General features: G+C 44.7%; 2 protein-coding genes and 2 non-coding genes across 6 annotated transcripts; 3 read left to right on the forward strand and 1 right to left on the reverse strand.

Moving 5' to 3' along the window:
• The first annotated feature begins 22 nt into the window (after positions 1-22).
• Positions 23-9,131, forward strand: DDX39B (DExD-box helicase 39B). Of its 3 annotated transcripts, none has more exons than XM_043964300.1 (11): positions 23-154; positions 1,382-1,715; positions 2,599-2,726; positions 3,319-3,411; positions 4,576-4,759; positions 5,318-5,436; positions 7,401-7,532; positions 7,842-7,951; positions 8,063-8,207; positions 8,522-8,669; positions 8,913-9,131. In XM_043964300.1, exons 2-11 carry the CDS (start codon positions 1,505-1,507, stop codon positions 8,927-8,929), a joined length of 1,287 nt encoding a protein of 428 aa, XP_043820235.1. In that variant the 5' UTR covers positions 23-154; positions 1,382-1,504; the 3' UTR covers positions 8,930-9,131. The 3 variants fall into 3 exon arrangements, with proteins under 3 accessions (XP_043820235.1, XP_043820237.1, XP_043820236.1); XM_043964302.1 differs by lacking the exon at positions 23-154 and adding an exon at positions 319-414; XM_043964301.1 differs by lacking the exon at positions 23-154 and adding an exon at positions 463-695.
• Positions 2,790-2,865, forward strand: LOC122727073. Its single transcript, XR_006353032.1, has one exon. It is a non-coding gene; the product is annotated as a small nucleolar RNA SNORD83 (small nucleolar RNA).
• Positions 4,847-4,925, forward strand: LOC122727074. The gene has a single exon (XR_006353033.1). It is a non-coding gene; the product is annotated as a small nucleolar RNA SNORD83 (small nucleolar RNA).
• A 291-nt stretch (positions 9,132-9,422) lies between the features above and the next one.
• MCCD1 (mitochondrial coiled-coil domain 1) lies at positions 9,423-10,235 on the reverse strand. The gene is made up of 2 exons (XM_044000456.1): positions 10,078-10,235; positions 9,423-9,612 (listed from the first exon to the last, which is right to left on the reverse strand). The coding sequence occupies exons 1-2, from the start codon at positions 10,233-10,235 to the stop codon at positions 9,423-9,425; spliced, it is 348 nt and encodes a 115-aa protein (XP_043856391.1).
• Positions 10,236-19,468: the final 9,233 nt, after the last annotated feature.

The raw sequence follows: 19,468 nt of genomic DNA on the forward strand, positions 1-19,468 counted from the left end.
CCTTGAGCCACACTTCCTGTCCCTCGCGTCTGCGCACTGGCATCCTGGAAAGAGTGGGGTGGAAAGGGGAGAGGGAACGCGGGGACCGGAAGTGGAGGCCGCTTCCCTTGGTCGCCGCCGCTGCCGCCACCAGACGCGTTTCTTCCCCGCTCAGGTAAGCGGCGGCCACGGCCTTCATCCACATCCATCCGTCCTCCTTTGAGGCCGTTCGACAGCAAGGGCCTCCCGATATCCCTGCCGAGAGCGGTGTCCTAGCCTCCGGGCCCCTGCGGGGCCGTTATTTCCGCCTCTTTTCCCGCCCCGCCCGGGAGGGAAGAGCCCCCCGGGGGGGAGGGGGTGGCTGGGAGCGAAGGGGGAGGACCCAAGATGGCGGCCGTGGCGCCATTGTGTCCCCGCCACTGCGTCCTCTCCGGGGTAATCCCTCGCGCTTTGGCGCCATCCTGCCCCTGAGCGGTTCCACTCCCGCTGGAGGGATTGGGAAGGGCGCTGCTCTCCTCTTCAGCGGGGATATTTGTGAGCACCCTAGTGTAGGGAGATTGCAAATTATTGTCCAGAGCAACACTCTCCATGGAGCCTTTACTCCTGGATCGCCTTATGAACAGTTGGGAGGGGCAGGTTTCTGGGCTCATTTTCTATAAACTGCCAACAGGTCTCTCCCCGCTCCTCCTTCCTCACTGGATTCAAGCCAGTAAAAGGTATCGGCTAGGGAAATCTTTAGAGTTTGGAGGGGAAATTGACGCTCTATTGACGAAGAGCTCCCCTAACCTCTCACCCCATTTTTGCCATTGATGGAGAAGAACATTTTCCCCTCTTGACTTAGAGGTTCCCCACCTCTGCTCGGTTTCTGCCCAAGAGGACTTGGACAGGCATGGGCTTGAGTAACAAGTAGCAACATGATGTGCTCGTTTAGAGATTAGAAGTCCTTTTGGATGCTATGGACATCATACTTTTTTACCTTTGACTGGTTGCTGAAGGTTTGGGGGGTGGGAAGAGGGTACTGCTTCTATAAGTCGTTAGATATTAGTGCTGTTACAGGGTCTTTGCTTCAGCTGCAGCCCCTCCCTTCCCCATATAAAAAAATGTCCTTAGCTCTCTGCAGTTCTAAATTAGCCACTCTCCTTCTACTCTATAATTCGTTATCTGTTCCTATTACTCTGGTTTCTATGTCTTTTACCTCAAATTTTCCCATAAAATATAAAAATAATAAATCACTTCTCCCTGACCTCGGACTTAACCTTTGTATTCTCAGCTTGTCTGTTTTTCTCTATCCAGAAGAAATACCTCAACATTTTTAGAAAGGGAGGAATATGGAGAAAATTGGAGGTTGGTGGGATTTTTTTTCTTTTAAATCAAAATCTTGTTTCACCCTTATCTTTCCTAGCTCTCAACTCTGAATCCAGTGTCTTCATCTTCCCCTGCTGCTCCCTGAATCTCTACCACCCCAGCTTCTGTGCACCAAGTTTTCCCAGAGCTTATCTAGACATCCCCTTCCCCTCACCTAGCAATGGCAGAGAATGATGTGGACAATGAACTCCTGGATTATGAAGATGATGAAGTGGAGACAGCAGCTGGGGGGGATGGAGCTGAGGCCCCTGCAAAGAAAGATGTGAAAGGTTCCTATGTTTCCATCCATAGCTCTGGCTTCCGTGACTTTCTACTTAAGCCAGAGTTGCTCCGGGCCATTGTAGATTGTGGCTTTGAGCATCCATCTGAAGGTAAGCATCTTTTCTCCTTGCACTATAAGTCTAGAGACCAAGGAGAAAGATTTCTGATGGGGAATCTAGGAACAAGAAGCATTGAGGAAATAGGAAGCGGAGTTTTGGGGAGTGGGAGCAGAGCTGGGGAATTGCCAAGAGAATTGATGTTAGCAGAAGTATAAAGGTTTCTAGAGTGAGAATGTCTACTGAACTAGAATGAGGGGTAGAGCTGGAGGTAATGGTGGTAGAATTAGCAGATGATTGGTGGGGTAAGGTGTGGGTGGTTGGTAGAAATGGGGTGGGGAGATTATGATGGAATATGGTAGCATTTGGAAGAGGTAAGCAGCTTTCTGAGGGTTGAGACATAGAGAGTTATGGTGGAATAGAAAGATAGACGAGTAATATAAAAGATTCATTCGCTTAACACTGAATTCCTAATCCCATTCTCTAGGGATTGTTATTGCCTAAACCTACCACAAACTTCTTTGTTCAAAATCACTTCTTTATTCCTTTTTCTGACTAAGCATAGGAAATTGTTATGGTCAAAGGATTCGAGCAGGAACTACCCTGGACTCTTAAAAAAAAAGGGAAAGGGAATAGGCGTTTATTAAGTGCCTACTGGGTGCCAGGTACTGTTAGATGCTTTACAAATATTATTTCATCCTCAATAATTCCGGGAGGTGAGTGCCATTTTACAGATGTAGAAACTAAGGCAGACAGGTTAAGTGACTTGCCCAGGGTCACAGAGCTAGTAAGTGTTTGAGACTGGATTTGAACTCAGGTCTATCCACTGCACCACCTAGCTGCCTCTAGCAAATCTTGGGATGTGTAAGTGGTTTGGATTTGTGTCTGGGAGGGGAGATCTACCTCTAATCCATTATCTTCCCTTTTCTTTTCCCAGTCCAGCATGAGTGTATTCCTCAGGCCATCTTGGGAATGGACGTCTTATGCCAGGCAAAGTCAGGCATGGGAAAGACAGCTGTGTTTGTGTTGGCCACGCTGCAGCAGCTGGAGCCAGTCACTGGTCAGGTATAAACTATGTGGGGATCAGTGAAGAAGGCATATTGAAGAGAAAGGAGTATTCCTATCTAAGCCACATGATGTGTTTTCAGAGACATGAGCACTCAGTGCTGAGATGACCTCTATCTATCACCCTTGACTGATGGCAGATAGGTCCTGGGGGGGCTGGGAGAGGTTGGGAGTGGGAGACTGGGATTTTCTGATTTTGAAACCTAATGTTAAAATGTATAGACCTTTTTTCAAGACCAAATTCACTTTAAAGGTTTTTGCTTTAATTAATATTTATTTTTTAAAACTGTTTATTGAAATTCTGCTTAGTGCTTAGAGTTGTACTAGGCAAGACAGGGGGAAACAGTGCCCTCAAGGAACTCATCATGGTCTAGTTTGGAAGGCGAAACATACATATGAAAATGGTTTAACAAATGATTCTTGAATGCCTGCAATTTACAGGGCACTTTTGCTTTTGAGTGCACACAAGCCATTTAAATTGTTAGGCCCCAGAATTGGAATTGTTTAATAAGCTTAGTTTTATTTTTTGTTATGGTCTGTCTTTTCTTAAAGAAAGGACAATGTGCTGAACATCTGTCTGTCCTTGTCTAAGGTTTCTGTGCTGGTGATGTGTCACACTCGAGAGCTGGCCTTTCAGATCAGCAAGGAGTATGAACGCTTCTCCAAATACATGCCTAATGTCAAGGTAATTGATAGGGAAGAGACTGGACTAAGGGTAGAAACTAAGGGTGGAGGAAGAGTAGTAATAAGAACCCATCAGGTATATTTGGAGACATAGTAGAAACCCAGGCCATCTAATCCTAAAATGAATCAGAAGCCATTTCTAGAATAAATACTGTCTTGAGGTATGTTTGTCTTAATGTGGTAGACAAGTTCCTGAAAAGTTGGATGTGGGTAAGATTTTCATTAGATTGCTTTATAATCTCCCAAAAAGCCCTTTATCTTTATTACTGGTAGATTTTCAGTAGCCAAAGGTTCCTAATTCCAATACCTTTTTTAATTCCTTCCCAGTCTCTTTGTTAAGTGGTTTGTGAGCTGGGGTATAGTTGACTATTATTTTGACCCATTACTTCTCTTGTTTCTCTACCTTTAAGTCACTTTACTGCTCCTTGCGCCTCATTATTATATTTAGGTCTTTTCCCTTCCTGATCACCATTTAGGATGCTCTAGGAGGTGGTAGTATGGATAAAAGCTTAGGGTGTGTGGTGTGGGGAAGTTTTAAGCTCTCTGTCCCTAATGGTATATGTGAATTTGGAAGGTACATGATGTCTTCATTCTTTAGGATAGCAGAAAATTGAGGCCTGGCTATCTGGACCACTGGATGGATGGATGGCCTAAGAGGTTCCCATTATACTTTTCTCACTTAACTGTATTGGAGTAGAAAGCATGCTGTCTGCTTAGGTACAGATGAGTTTGCTTGATTTTACTTCTTCCCAGTCAGAACTGGGCTGTCTCAGTTGGGGTAAATTGTGTCCAATAACTTTGCAGCAAACCAAAAGCTCTGCCTTTCAGTGTTCTCTGCTCCCTCAGTACATTTACCCTAATCTCAGCAAGGCAGGACTTTTCAGAATTACAAGAAGGGTATGGAAGGAATACTAGCTAAAGTCAGAAGATTTGAGTTCTAGTCCTCACTCTGCCACTGTCTAACTATTTGAATGAGTCAGCCCCTCTGAGTTTAGGTTGCCTCATGTCTAAAATGAGCGCAATAGATAATTTCTAAAGCTTTTATGTGACACTAAGAAAAGGTTTTAGCTAAATAGGGAAGAAGTCAAGACTGGGAAATGGTGGCTGTTTAGGAAATAGGAAGATAATTATTCTTTGTGGTGACCTTCTTAATTTTGTATGGCAGGTGGCGGTGTTTTTTGGCGGTCTATCAATAAAAAAGGATGAGGAGGTGCTGAAGAAGAACTGTCCACACATTGTCGTGGGGACCCCGGGCCGTATTTTAGCCCTGGCCCGAAATAAAAGCCTCAATCTCAAACATATTAAACATTTTATCTTGGATGAGTGTGACAAAATGCTCGAACAACTCGGTGAGTGGAAGACCTGAAGAATAGAGGGATCCCAGAACTGGGGCCGGACCTCATGGAAATTGAAGGTCAGGGTATTTGACCCTTGGAGCCACATGATGTGTTCATGTTAAGATGGAGCACCTCGGTGCCAGGACGACTCTTGATCTATCACCCATGACTGATGGCTCTGGAAGCTGGGATTCTTTGGATATCTGTGAATGTTTTCATTGGTTCATGATGAAAGGGGATCTGGGGAGTACAAGCAAGTCAGCATGGTACTTTGGGCAGCTTTGGTGATGGGGATAATAAAGAGGGAATGGTTCAGGCTTTTTTCTTTCCATATGTTAGAGAAGGGATGCCTTCAGACCATAGAACTTCCTGGAAGGTGAATTTTGGGCAAGATTTGGAAGGAAATGTTGAAGATACTTTGGTAGAATTAAGGGTGTGTGGGAGAGTGATATACTGATTTGGTTTGGTTTAGACTAAGTGTGAGCAGGAGACTGGGAATCAGGTAGTGGACTCTCTTGCTTTCCTCTGTGTTGCTCTACACTGAGCCTGCTCATCACTACTCTTTTGTAGACATGCGTCGGGATGTCCAGGAAATTTTCCGCATGACCCCCCATGAGAAGCAGGTCATGATGTTCAGTGCCACCCTGAGCAAAGAGATCCGCCCTGTCTGCCGCAAGTTCATGCAAGACGTAAATACCCTTCTACCTTCTCTCCCTCCATCCCCTGCCCGCAGTCTCCTCCTACTCCCTCTCCTCGACCTTCTCCAGTCTACCCTCTCCCCTATCCTCCCAGTGCTGAGATGGAGTCATATGACCCCCCAGGGCTGAGTCCTCCCTGGAAAGACAGAAATAGAGACAGCCAGTGATAAGGTCTGCGCGGGTGCCAGGGAAACTCCGGAAGACTTGGTCGGGATAAAAACGAGATCGGGTAGAATTCAAATAAACCCCAACAAAATAAGAAAAGCCCAACAACAGCAAAACTCTTTTTCCCTTTGGCAGGGTGGGACAGAATGTCCTACCCCACCACTCACTATTTCCCTTGTCCCTCACAAGCACACACCCTCAAGGTGGCATCGAGCACAACTGGAGCCTTTTGGCCCCCCCAAAAACTCATCTCCCCCAAACACATTTCCTGATGACAGGAGAGCGAGAGAGGGACAGACAGACTGCAGGGCATGGCCAACAGAAGAGCAAAAGTCACAAATGAGTCTGCCCCCTACCCACCTTCAGGGGTGGGGGCCTTCGGCACCTCAACCCCCGACCCTTCTACTCCTTCCCTTCCCTTTCCTCCTCCTCCCCCATCTGGACCCTCTGGAGATGTGAGCCAGCAGCAGAGACTCAGCGCGGCGGGGGATTGCGGATGGCATCCAGCGTCAGAAGGCGGCAGCGGAAGCTGCGGGAGAACCGTGTCCAGGAAGCAGAGGACCAAACCAGCCTTTTTTTCCGTTCCCGGTTTTTTTTTTCCTGAACCTTAAGCGTACCGCGCTCCCTTCACCCATGCGAGTTGCGGGGGTGCTCCTGAGTGGGTGGTGGAATTTTTTGGTTTTTTTGTTTCCTTTTTTGGTTATTTTTGTTATTTTTTTTTTCCGGGAGGGGGAAAGGGCAAGGTAACAAGTGAAGATCTATACTTTGCTGTAACCAGGTGGGAACTGTGGGTTCTCAGAGTGGGGAAAGAGCAGTGGGGTAAGGCTTGGGGATGGGGATTTATCTGTTTTGTTCCCTCATGTGGGATGCCTCTCTTGTACTGTTACCCCCTGCGGGTAACAGAGATGAATTTCAAGGAGGCTTTTAAACTCCTGCTCCTAAGTGAGCTAGACCATCGCTTCCTTTGCAAAACCTAGGGCTAGCTAGAGAGGTTGAAGAGGCAGATGGGGATTGAGGTTGAATCTGTCATTTACCTCTGGTGGTTTTGTCCTCCCCTTTAAGGGGGTATGTAGATCAGGAGCTATAAAGGAGAATTCTTATATAAAAATAGGGGGTTTAGTTCTTTGCCTGGGTACCCTTACTGCTGGAGTTTATTTAACTTGAGATTCTAGAGAATCCCAGTCTTGTAAAGGGTCTCCCCATCTTAGATGGTTCTGGCTGGAAGGTGAAAGCAATGTAGTCTTTTGTTTTCAGTAACTTTCGTTTCCCTTTAACCAGCTGTTTAACATGGCATCCTAATCTTTAAGAGATTTGACCATCTCCCCTTAAGTCAATGTATCATTACTTTTTTACCATTTCAGATTTATCTGATTGTAGTATCATATTCCTCTTGAGATCAATACCACTGTTGTCCCCTTCTCCCAGGCAAACTGAGGTGATCTTATCTATCTAAATGAATAGCCTCTTGTCATTGGATGATCTCACTGAGCCATCCAAGAGCCATCCGTTCTATCCTTTGTCCTCTTGCCCCATAATGCTTTTCATGGGTGTTTATAACATCCTAGGATGGCTTATATTTAAAACTCTGTTTTATAGAGAAGAAACCATGTTAAATTTGGGAGGCTGTGGGGTTGGAGATGGGAAGGGAACTTGACATCTTAACTCTCTTCTCCCCATCCCATTCATGGGGTGTATTGGGAGTCACCTATCCCCACCCCACCCCACCCCCCTCAGGTTTAACACCCCCACTCTGCCCTCCCTCCTCCGTCCCCTCCCTTCCTCCCCCCCAGCCAATGGAGATCTTCGTGGATGATGAGACGAAGCTGACGCTGCATGGGCTGCAGCAGTACTACGTGAAGCTGAAGGACAATGAGAAGAACCGAAAACTCTTCGACCTCCTGGACGTTTTGGAGTTTAACCAGGTCAGCTGGGCCTGAAGGTGGGAGGGGTGGAACATAGGGGAGAAAAGTCATTGAAGGAAAACATAGATGCCATGGGTGTCCTCTAGGGGAGACACTAGATCTAATACCTAGTGAATCATTCCCATCTGCATGATTTTATTCCTCAAGTTACATGATAGTTTTCAGAATCAAGTGAAATAGAGTGGAAGTAGACTGTTCAAGGCCGTCAGAGGAGCAGGAATGTAGTTTGGTGGTGCAGGAAAGGATTGGATTGGGTCTCCTGAGGTAGGATGGTTACTGAATCTTTTTTTCTCACCCCACCACACACAGGTGGTGATCTTCGTGAAATCTGTGCAGCGCTGCATTGCCCTGGCCCAGCTCCTAGTGGAACAGAACTTCCCTGCCATTGCTATCCATCGTGGGATGCCCCAAGAGGAGAGGTGAGCAGGCACCTGTGGGGGGAGGACTTGGGGGGGGCGGTGCAGCCAGAGGAGTGACAAGGGCAGTTTTAATATCTCTCTTTGCTCTCTTTCCCCTCTCCCCACAATTAGGTTGTCCCGGTATCAGCAGTTCAAGGATTTCCAGCGTCGTATCCTTGTGGCTACTAACTTGTTTGGCCGGGGCATGGATATTGAACGAGTAAACATCGCCTTCAACTATGATATGCCAGAGGACTCAGACACCTACTTACACAGGGTAAGCCTTGCAGTTGGGTGATACTTTTTGTTTGTTGTTTTTTTTTGCGGGGCAATGGGGGTTAAGTGACTTGCCCAGGGTCATACAGCTAGTAAGTGTCAAGTGTCTGAGGCTGGATTTTGAACTCAGGTACTCCTGAATCCAGGGCTGGTGCTTTATCCACTGTGCCACCTAGCTGCCCCTGGGTGATACTTATTAATCCTTTCCCTATTCTTGGCCTTCCAGTCCCTTCCTCACTTTTCTGTCCCATATCCATCTTTTCTATGCCCTGTCTCTTCCTCAAGATATTCCTTGATTTATCACCTTGTCCCTAGGTGGCTAGGGCAGGCCGGTTTGGTACAAAGGGTTTGGCCATCACATTTGTATCAGATGAAAATGATGCCAAAATCCTCAATGATGTCCAGGATCGCTTCGAGGTCAACATCAGTGAACTGCCTGATGAGATAGACATTTCTTCCTACAGTGAGTATTGGACTTTCCCTCTTGCTAATTAACTTGATCCCATGATCTCATCTCTCTCAGCCTTTTTTTTTTTTTTAAGTTTTAGAGTATCTTAATTCTCATTACCTTTCTCATCACCTTCCCCTCCACCCCACCCCACCCCATCTCTGTATGATTCTTTTTCTGTATCACTTCCCTTTCTATCACTACTCCCACTTCTAACCCAGTCTTAATTTCTTTCTCTCTTTTTTTTTGAATTTTCAGTTGAGCAGACTCGGTAGAGGCCTTGGCCTGTCCTTGGAGTATGATACCCTCTCCCTCCCCAGGAGCTGAACACTCGGGTGCGGGGGTGAAGGAGACACTACTGCCACCTACCCCCAGCCTCCCGCCCCATGGCCCTGTTCATGTCATCCCCCAAACTCCCTTATTGATTTGCCCTGTCGGATTTTTTTTTAACAAAACTAAAAATGAAACAAAAAAGCATCTTGAGTGTCTGAGGGATTTGTTCCTTTATTTAAGGGGTAGGAGTGGGTGGTGTCTTTTTCTTTTTAGCCTTGGGGGAGGAATGGAAGTCATCTTAGGGGACTGGAAATAGGATCATTGTGAGAGAATTCAGTTACTACGGTGAGGAAGGGCTGGCTTCCCCTGAGCACCCCTTCCCATTCTTCGCCCTCCTCAGAAGAGCATTTCCCCTCATTGGGTGTTCTCTCTGCTCCAGAAAGGAGGGAACAGGATGGGTCCCTGGGGCAAAGGGGTTCTTTTCCATGGGTCCCTTCAAGCGTCACCTCCCAGGCTCTCTCGGTGCCTCCTCATCTGCTCCTTGAGCTTCTGGATCTTAAGCACAAGGGCTTGAGCTTCCCATGCCCCTTCTTGTCCCTCCAGCAGGGCTTGGTACAGCTCTAGCTGCTGCTCCAGCAGTTCTTCTGCTTGGGCCAGCTCAGCTCTTCTGTGGCCTGGACCCTGGGGGGAGGATGCAGAGGAGCTCAACTCTGATGCTGAGTTAAAGAAAAACTGCTTCCTCTGCTACCCCTTCGTGAATCCCGGCCTGGCCCCTTGCCCCATAGTAGGACAACTGAAGGGGATAGGTATTGGGGGCAGGTATTCTTCTGTCTGGTTGAAAGGGACAATATGGCCTTTCTGGGAGAAGAGAGAAAACTGCACCTCCCCTCTGACGAATAATTAACTCTTAAACCAGCGACCTGTTCAAGGACTTTGTGGACTCTGATATATGGGGGGTGGGTAGGGGGGACTGGTGGAGGGGCTAGATCTCTTATTGGGAAAAAGCTCAAGGGGAAAGGGCTATAATATGGACCATAGAATTAGATCCTTGGGTCCAGAGGGGGTGTGGGGTGTGGATTGCACTAATGTCTCTTCTACCAGTCTAAAGTGGCACTGCCCCCCCCCTTGCCCCCTACCCCTCTTACCCTGTTGGGGGGGTAGGGTCTTCCTGGTCTCTTCTGTAGCCAGTTCCCCTGTAGGTGGCCCAGGACTCTGGGAGTAGGCCCCACGAGAGGTGTGGGGGGCCATAATCCGAGAGGGCAGGAGGCGACAGCAGCAACGGGAGAGCCAGGGCAGAGGGAGGCCCATGGTAAGCGGGGGCTGGGAAGGGAGTTGTGTCCGAACTGCTTTCCAGCTGCCAGGAACTGGCTTCCTCCGGGGCCCAGCCTCGCTTCGATGCCCCAGCCCTGCCCAGTCCCCCGCCCCTGCCCGCTCCACTGCCTCTTGCTCCCTCCCCAGCTTGGCCAGCCCCAGAGTCCATGAACTCTTCGGCTCCTAGCCTGCATAATAACCTTTTAATCAACCAGGCACCGATCTCCCCTGGATCTTGGGTTCCCAAGTAGTCCAGTTCTTTCTTCTACCTAGATAAGGGTTATATTTTTTTCGTTTTTCATTCATTTTCTTTCTATTCCTTATCCCTACCATTGCCTTCACTCCTGCCTGCTCTTGCTGCCACAGAGGAGGGTCCCTACCCCCTCTTATCTTAATCCCCCCAGCCTATCCCTTCTGGCTTCTTTATGGATAGTCCCACCTTGACAGGGAAGTGTGTTGTACTAAAACTTGAATTTTCAGTCTGTGGGGAAGGTAGAACTGCTCTCCCCAACTTAGATTGATAAAATTGTCATTCTGTTATAAATTGTTCCTCCCCTTCCTCTTTTTTTTTTTTGTGAGGCAATTGGGGTTGTGACTTGCCCAGGGTCACACAACTAGTCCCTTCCTCTTTATCTCCCACTACTCCCCACCTTTTCGCTCACTGGGAATCAGAATCCCAGAACTAAGAGGGTTTCAGGTATCATCTGGTCAATCCACTCCTGACAAGTGGTCAACCCTTTTAACGTAAGACCTTAGTGGCTGGGGTGGGGTAGGGGTAGAGGTGGTAGAAACCTGAGACCACCCATAACACTTTCTAATTGTTTCCTTTACATTAAGCCTATATTTATGGTGTTTATGTCCACCCACTTAGTTCTACACTTTGGGGCAGAACAAGCTCTTCAGATTCTGGAAGTGCAGCTGTTCTGATCTCCCTAAACCTTCAGAAACCGCTAGGTGGTGCAGTGGATCGAGTTAGAGGTACATTAGTCAGGAAGATCTGAGTTCAAATCCAGTCTTTGATGCTTAGCTGGTTGACCCTAGCAACCTTTGCCTCAGTTTCCTCATCTGAGATAACAGATGGAAGAATGGTGATAACAATAGTGCTACATAAATACTAGGTTATTCTCAATGCTAAACTTCTGGCCCTTCATCAGATCTTTGTAGGTACTCCAGTTTGTTGATGCCTTTTCTAAAATGTGGCACACCAGAACTGAACACACTATTATAAATTTGACCTCAATTTCTCATACTCATTCCTCACTCTTTGTTCCTTATCTTTTATTATTGCTGTTCTCTCTCCTTCCCACCCTACTCCCTTCCTTTCTGTCTGTTTAGGGCCCAGTACAAGTACTGAAAAGCCATCAGTCACTTCTCACTATTAAACTACACTTAAGAGCTTAGTACTTAACTAGTATCTAATTGTTTCCTATATATTAAGTTTTGTCTCTTGAGCTGGACTCTCTTCCTTAAAAAAGGGGGATCATGCCTGATACTTCTTTGTACCTTTAAATGGCTGGGCATAAAGGTGCTAGCTCAATAAATGCTTGTTGGAGTGGTCAGTCTCTTGTAAGAGTTTTCGGGCATTCTGTCTCAGGTGATACTGAGAGGCCCAGTGCACGGTAGCCTGAGAGGGTTAATCTGGAGTCAGCCAGCCTTTCCCATTTTGAATTTAATAATCCATTAGAGTTCTGTCATCTGTGTATGTGTCTAAATTGCTATTGAACCTGTGTATATTTCATCCTGTCATAAGTCTCAAGGTAACTATTTCCCTCTGTCCTCTCCCTGCTGTGAAGTAAGAATTCTTTAATCTCTTCTAAAAGAAAGAGATCTTTCTATATTCAGAGGATTCCCCAGCTCAAGGTTATTGTTTTTGGTGAACAAGTTAATATTACCTACATCCCAGACTTTTAACCAAGGTTGCTGATGAAGAGAGGGGAAGAAAAATCCGCCAGCAGAAATAAGGAAAAAGGGAGTGTGTGTAGGAAGCGGGGGGAGAGGTCTGGGAGCACAAGGACTCTTGGGTCCCATGATGAGGAAAATCCAAATTAGTGGGTTCAGGAAGAGCAAGGGGCTAGGGTCCCAACCTCTGGGTCCTATTGAGAGGTAGGAAGATGGACTGGGAGGTGGGATGCCTGAGTCTTGTAAGAAGTGTTGACTCTGAGTGTGGATCTAAGAAGGGGCTGGGGGAGCAGTGCTCCTGGACCCCATGGGGGCCAGAATAGCAGTGGCGGGGTGATCTGAAGCTTGAATCCCTAGCTCACCACTGAGCTTGTAGTCCAAAATGCTCCTCCAGCTCCAGTCTATGTCTTGATTTTGGCTTTTCAGGAAGGTCCATTCCTTGGCTTCCAGAAGCAATCCCACACTTTCCACCCCTGTGCCTGGCCCTCCTAACCTGGCTGGCATAGCTCACCTGGCTGTCTGTGTAACCTTGGGCCTTGTAAGCAGAATGGACCTGTACCAGGCTTGAGACACCGAAAGGAAATCATACTGAGAAATCAAGGAAGGAGGTCTGGAAATTCTAGCAGGAGCAGGGCAAGCATTCACCCTTGAACTCTCCTGTCCCCAAAGCTGGGTATGACATTGGGTCTGATCTAATGTGAGTTTCCAACTGTCTCCTCTCTCCTTTTTCCCTCCTTTCATTCTTTTTACCCAACCAGTTATTGCCATTTGCTTTCTCATTTCCTGTGATGGTCTTCCTCTTTCCTTCTCTCCCCCCTTTTCCCTTGATTCCTCTGCATTCTCCATTTTCTCCCCTTTCTAATCCTTCAACTCTGTCCTTCCTTTTTCCTTTCTTTTTTATTATTCCTGGAGAGCTAAGTGTCTCAGTGGATATGATATGAGCTTTCAAGTCAGAAAGTCTTGAGTTCATATTCTGCCAGACACTGCATAGCTCTGTGATCCTTAACTTCTTTAGGTTTCCTTATCCATAAAACGGGGCTAACGATAGTGACCCTCTTCACAGGGTGGTTGTGAGGCTCCAATGAGATCATATATGTAATAGATTTATTTTATAATTATATAATATGGAGATTTATATAATGATACAGAAATATTTGTATGTAAGTTATTTTGTAAACCTTAAAGTACTATATATAAATGTTAGTTAGAATTGTCATTCCTTCTCCATCTACCTCCCTGTTCCTTCTCCATTTCCTTCTTCCTTCAACATATTCTTCAATTCAATTCAGCAAATGTTTATTAAAATTTCTTGTCAGGCACTGGAAGGGGGGAGTGGGTGTGGGGAAAGGAAAAAGCACTTTTATAGCACCTAATATATACATATATAGCACTACCAGGCAGCTAGATGGTATAGTAGATAGAGCTCCAGGCCTGAAGTCAGGAAGACCCGAATTCAAATCCTGCCTCAGATACATACTAGTGATGTGATTCTGGGCAAGGTGCTTAACTTTGGTTTCCTCATTTGTAAAATGGCGATAATAATAGCACTTACCTTGCAGGGTTGTAAGGATGAAATGAGATTCATATTACAAAGTGCTTTACACAGTGTCTGGGATATAGTAAGCGCTATTTGATTATTATTTATTTATGTTGTGTTATTATGTTAACTATTATTACTATGTGCCAAGTACTGTACTTTTCCTTCTTCCTTTTTTCTTTCTTCCTGTTTTCTTTCCTTCCTCCTTCCCTTCCCTCTCTCCCTTTTTCCTTCCTTCCTTCCAACAAATATTTCATTTGATCCAGGGGTTAAAGTTCTGGGGATTTGGGTGGCTAGGTGGCGCAGTGGATAAAGCACCGGCACTGGATTCAGGAGTACGTACCTGAGTTCAAATCTGGCCTCAGACACTTGACACTTACTAGCTGTGTGACCCTGAGCAAGTCACTCAACCCCCATTGCCCCGCAAAAAACAAACAAATAAACAAAAAAGTTCTGGGGATTTAAAAAAAAAAAGCTAAATGACAATCCCTGTTCTTTCACAAGGAGATCAAAATCTAATGGGAGATTACATGGAAAAGACTATGTACAAATGAGATATATCCAGTATAAACTTTACTATAGCTGAAAGAGCTCTGTAGATCCCCAGCAGATAAGAGCACCCCATTAGAAAAGTGTGTGTAACTGTGATAGACTAGATTCTTCTCACCAATATAACAGCACAAGAAAGTTCCAAAGGACTCATGATGGAAAAAGCTCTCCAAATCCAAAAAGAAAAAAAAAAAACTGGAATATGGATGCTGATTGAACCATACTATTTCTTTTGGTTTTGGTGTTGTTGTTTTTCTTTTTTGAGGTTTTTCCTTTTTGCTCTGATTCTTCTCTTATAACATGACTAATGCAGAAATATGTTTAATGTTATTTTATATATATATAATATATATATAACCAAATCAGATTATCTGCTGTCTAGGGGAGGGGGGAGGGAGAAAATTTTGAAATTGGAAATCTTATAAAAACAAATGTTGAAAACTAGCCAACTGGAAAACAATAAAAAACTTTTATTCACATTTTTTTTTAAAAAGTGTGTGTAGCACCACCTAACGCAGCCAGTGGCTGGCTGAGGGTGGAGAGCCCACTGCTCTGACAGACCATCCAGCAGACAGTTGTGGACATACCCATAAGGATCAGTGTAGACTCATTGTATGGAGAATATAAGGAGGTAAGTTTGTGTAGAATGAAGTTCATAAAAGGGAGTGATATTAAGTAAATCCAGAAGGATAGATTGTAGCCAAGTTGTAAAGGGTAATTTTTCTCCCTTTCTTCATTTAACCCTCATTCACCTCCTGTTCTCCAGACTTCTATTTTACTTAAGACATTTTGCAGCATGGGTGGCATCATAGGTTGTAGAGCTTAGAAAGGCATTAGACCTTAGCTACTCTGGCCCTCTCATTTGACAGATGAGGAAACTGAGGTCCAAAGAGTTGAGTCAAATTGAGATTTGAATTCAGGTCCTCTGGTTCCAAATCCAGAGCTCTTTTCCCATCTACCTCATTGACATTTGCTCCAAAATTTTAGGGCTCCCTTTGTTACTCACAGGGCTGATCTTCTGAAGGAGGTGCTTCTACCACCAGAAACAATTGCAGGAGGAGGATTCCAGATGTCCAAAACTGCATCCTTGAAAGCAGAGGAGGGGCAGCTAGGTGGTGCAGTGGATAGAGCACCGGCCTTGGATTCAGGAGGACCTGAGTTCAAATCTGGCCTCAGACACTTGACACTTACTAGCTGTGTGACCCTGGGCAAGTCACTTAACCCCAATTGCCTCACTAAAACAACAACAACAACAACAACAAAGAAAGCAGAGGAGATTCTCTGTGTGTCAGAGATACTGATTGTATGGGGAGATCATGGGGACCTTATTTGTGTCCACTTGGTTGCCCTGCCCCATCTCTGGAACATCAACATGGGTGTAGATTTTTATAAACAACCATGCTAAGTCCCATCTATGAAGTGAGTTCTCTTGTGTTTAGGAAACTTTTGTACTGGGTACTTGGAAATGCAGGGAGGCAGCTTATGTAGGGGAAAGAATACTAGCTCTAGTCAGGAGACTTGGATTCTAGTCTTTGTGTGATTTTGGTTGTCTCTTGTTTTCATACCTTAGTTCTTTTCCCCTTCCCTTCCCCTGCCCTCACCACTGAATATCTTCTTTGTAACAAAGAAAAGGCATTCAAACAAAACCAACTGACACGGGTCCCTTTTGACTGGTTTCCACCTTCGTAAATCCCCTACCCCTGTGCTGAGGGGAGAGAGGTATGTTTCTTACCAGTTCTCCAGTACTGAGATTTTTCATGATAATTCATAAGTGTTCAACTACCTTTTAGTTACCAAGCATTAGAAGGATATTTGAAAGAAGTGGGAAGAAAAGACTCCATGGGGACCAGGATGCTGTCTGGAAGGATCTGAAGGGTTGACATATGGAAGACAAATTCAAATTGTTCTTTGTCCCCATGAAGTAGAACCAGGAGCAAAGGGTGGAGGTTGCCAAGAGGCTATTTTAGGCTTGACATCAGGAAAAACTTCCTAACAGTGTCAGAAAGTAAAATCGGTTGGCTCAAGAGGTAGTGGGTTCCTCCCTTTGGCAGTCCTCAAACAGGGGCTGGATGAACACCTATCGTGAACATTAGAGTAAGCATCCTTTCAGGTGTGGTCAGGACTAGATGGCTCCTATGCTTCTTCAAAAGTTCAGAATCTCTTGTTCTGTCTTTTAGTGCATCCCCATTGAACTCAGTCCTCTACTGCTGCTTATCAAGGAATACTTAACACAATATGGCAAATCAGTACCTTCCTAGGAGAATTTCTAGTCAATCCGGAAATCAAACAAAGCTGTGTGATCCTGGGCAAGTCACTTCTGTCTGCTTAGGCTCCTTCTAACCCTTTCCTCCAGAGCTTTTATTCATTTTTAAATTTCTTTGCTTCGTTTCTTCTCAGTATTCATTTTTTTTCTTGACACTTGCAATGTTTTGGAGTTATTCCATCCATTTTGCAGTAATTTTTGATACTGGTTGATTTTTTTCTTTGATTTAAGCATCTCTCTAGTGTTAGTTTAGTTTTTGAACTGGGACTTTGTGTCAGGGCCACGCTCCATCCCATGCTTTGCTTTGGAGGATAAGGTATCTAGATGGTGCAGTGGCTATAGTGCTAGGCCTAGAGTCAGGAAGACCTGAGTTCATATCCAACCTCAGACATGACTTCTGGTCCTGGGAAAGTCACCTAACCTCTGTTTGCCTCAGTTTTTTCAACTGTAAAATGGGAATAACCAAAGCATCTACCTCTCAGTATTGTTGCCATTACTGCTGGCTGGGGAGGACAGATTTCTTCACCTCCCTTGCTAGAAGTCCAATGGTGAGGTAATGTGTATGCAAGAGACAGGCTTCCAAAAGAGAAGATGGTCTCCCAAAAGAAAGAGAAGAAGAGGGCACATGGCCATCAATTGCCATGTGTGTAAAGTTTAAGAAGACTTGAAAGGGAAGAGAAGGGAAGATTACGAAGGGCTTTGGATGATGCCAAACAGGATTTTATAGTTGATCCTAGAAGGGATAGGGAGTCACTGGAGTTTATTGAGTATGGGAGTGAGATGGACTTTCCTGTGTTTTAGGACAGGGCTTCTTAAATTTTTTCCGCTCATGATGCCTTTTCACCCAAGAATTTTTTACTCAACTCCAGGTATATAGGTATATAAAATAGGTACACATAACCTTTTACTGTTATCAAATTTTTTGTGGCCCCCACATTCACGACTCAGAGTTTAAGAAGCTAGGCTTTAGGAAAATCATTTTAATGGCAGAGTGGAAGTAGGGAGAGACTTGTGGAAGCCAGATCAACCAATAGCTATTACAGTAGTCTAGGCATGAGGTGATGAAGGTTCACACCTGGGTGGTAGCAGTGTTAGAAGAGAGAAGTGGGGGGGGGCAGCTAGATGGGGCAGTGGTAAAGCACCGGCCCTGGATTCAGGAGTACCTGAGTTCAAATCTGGCCTCAGACACTTGACACTTACTAGCTGTGTGACCCTGGGCAAGTCACTTAACCCTTATTGCCCCACCAAAAAAAAAAAAAAGAAGAAGAGAGAAGGGAACGTATGAGAGAGATGTTGCAAAGGTAAAACCGACACACCTTGGTAATAGATTGGATATGGGCTTGGGAGGAGGGAGATTGAGAAGTCAAAGATGGCATCCAAGTTGTGAACTTGAGTAACTATGTAGATGGTAGAATAACAATAATGGGGAAATTAGGAAGAGGGGAAAGTTTTTGAAGGAAAGATGATGAGTTCAGTTTTGGGCATGTTGAGTTTAATATGTCAATGTTCCATCCAGTTTGATATACTCAATAGGCAGTTTGTATCACTATGTTGGGAGGTCAGCAGAGGTTAAGGCTAAATAAGTAGATCTGAGAATCATCGACATAGAAATGATCATTGAAACCATGGCAGTTTATCAAATAGAAGAAGAGAAATGAGAGCCGAGCACTGTGGGCACCCAGTTGGTATGTATGTATGATTTGGAGGAAGAGCTCAAAAAGGGGACTGAGAAGGAGTGGTTAGATAGGTAGGAAGAGAACCAGGAGAGATCAGTGTCAACAAAACTTAGGAGAGAGTATCAAGAAGAGAGTGATGGATAGTTTCAAAGATGAGAAAGGTCAAGAAGAATGAGAATTGAGAAAAAACCACTAGATTTGGCAATTGTTACTAACTTTGGAGAGAATGGTTTCAGCTGAATGATGAGGTCTTAAGCCATGATACTGAGTCAGGGTGATGAAACCTGGTATGTATTGAAAATGGATAGGAATTGGTGATCTAACTCTGAAATGACATGTGCCTGAGTCAGCTAAGAATAACCCTCTATTACCCAAGAAGAACACATCATTGCATCCCTGAGGTTAAAGAATAATGATTTTCAGCTGTGTGATCCTGGGCAAGTCATTTAACCTTCATTGCCCCACAAAAATAAATAAATAAATAAATAATTTCCCCAGGTACAGGGAGTTGGGCCGTGGATTGTTACTGACCAAGTTCTGAGATATACAGAAATTTAGTTTCCTACTCCATGTTTCCTTCTTGGTCCTCCATCCTCCATCTACTGATCTTCTTTCTCTAGGTAGGCTGCCAAGCTGACCCAGAGAGGTATGGAGGGAGAGTGGGTATTTAAAGGCAGAAAGACCAAATCCAAGAAAAAAAAAAAAGAACTGTGGAGTATAGATGCTGAATGAACCATACTATTTCTTTTGTTTTTGGTGCTGTTGGTTTTTTTTCTATTTTGAGGTTTTTCATCATTGCTTTGATTTTTTTCTCTTATAACAGGACTAATGCAGAAATAGGATTAATGTTATTATGTGTATATATATGTGTGTATATCTATATGTCTATAGATATATAGATATATAGACATATAGATATAACCTATATCAGATTACCTGCTGTCTAGGGGAGGGGGGAGGGAGGGGAGGGAGGGAGAAAAATCTGAAATTGTAAAGCTTGTATGAACAAAAGTTGAGAACTATCTTTACATGTAACAGAAAAAAAATACCTTATATGTAAAATAAAATAAAATTTAAAAAATAAATAAATAAAGGCAGAAAGAATGGGGAGAAAGTAAAAAAGCAGATAATGAAGGAAGAAGTGAATGGGGAGGGAAATCTGAATGCATTCTTAGAGAAAAGGTTTGGGGGAAAGGAAGGTAAAGGTATTGGGAGAAGAATAGAGAAGATCTGCTGCAATGGATTAGAGGACAAAGCCTGGAGTCAGAAAGGCTTGAGTTGAAATCTGGCCTCAAACACTTAATAG

This window comes from Dromiciops gliroides, chromosome 4 (assembly GCF_019393635.1).
Source record: "Dromiciops gliroides isolate mDroGli1 chromosome 4, mDroGli1.pri, whole genome shotgun sequence".
In the NCBI taxonomy this organism is placed as follows: domain Eukaryota; kingdom Metazoa; phylum Chordata; class Mammalia; order Microbiotheria; family Microbiotheriidae; genus Dromiciops; species Dromiciops gliroides.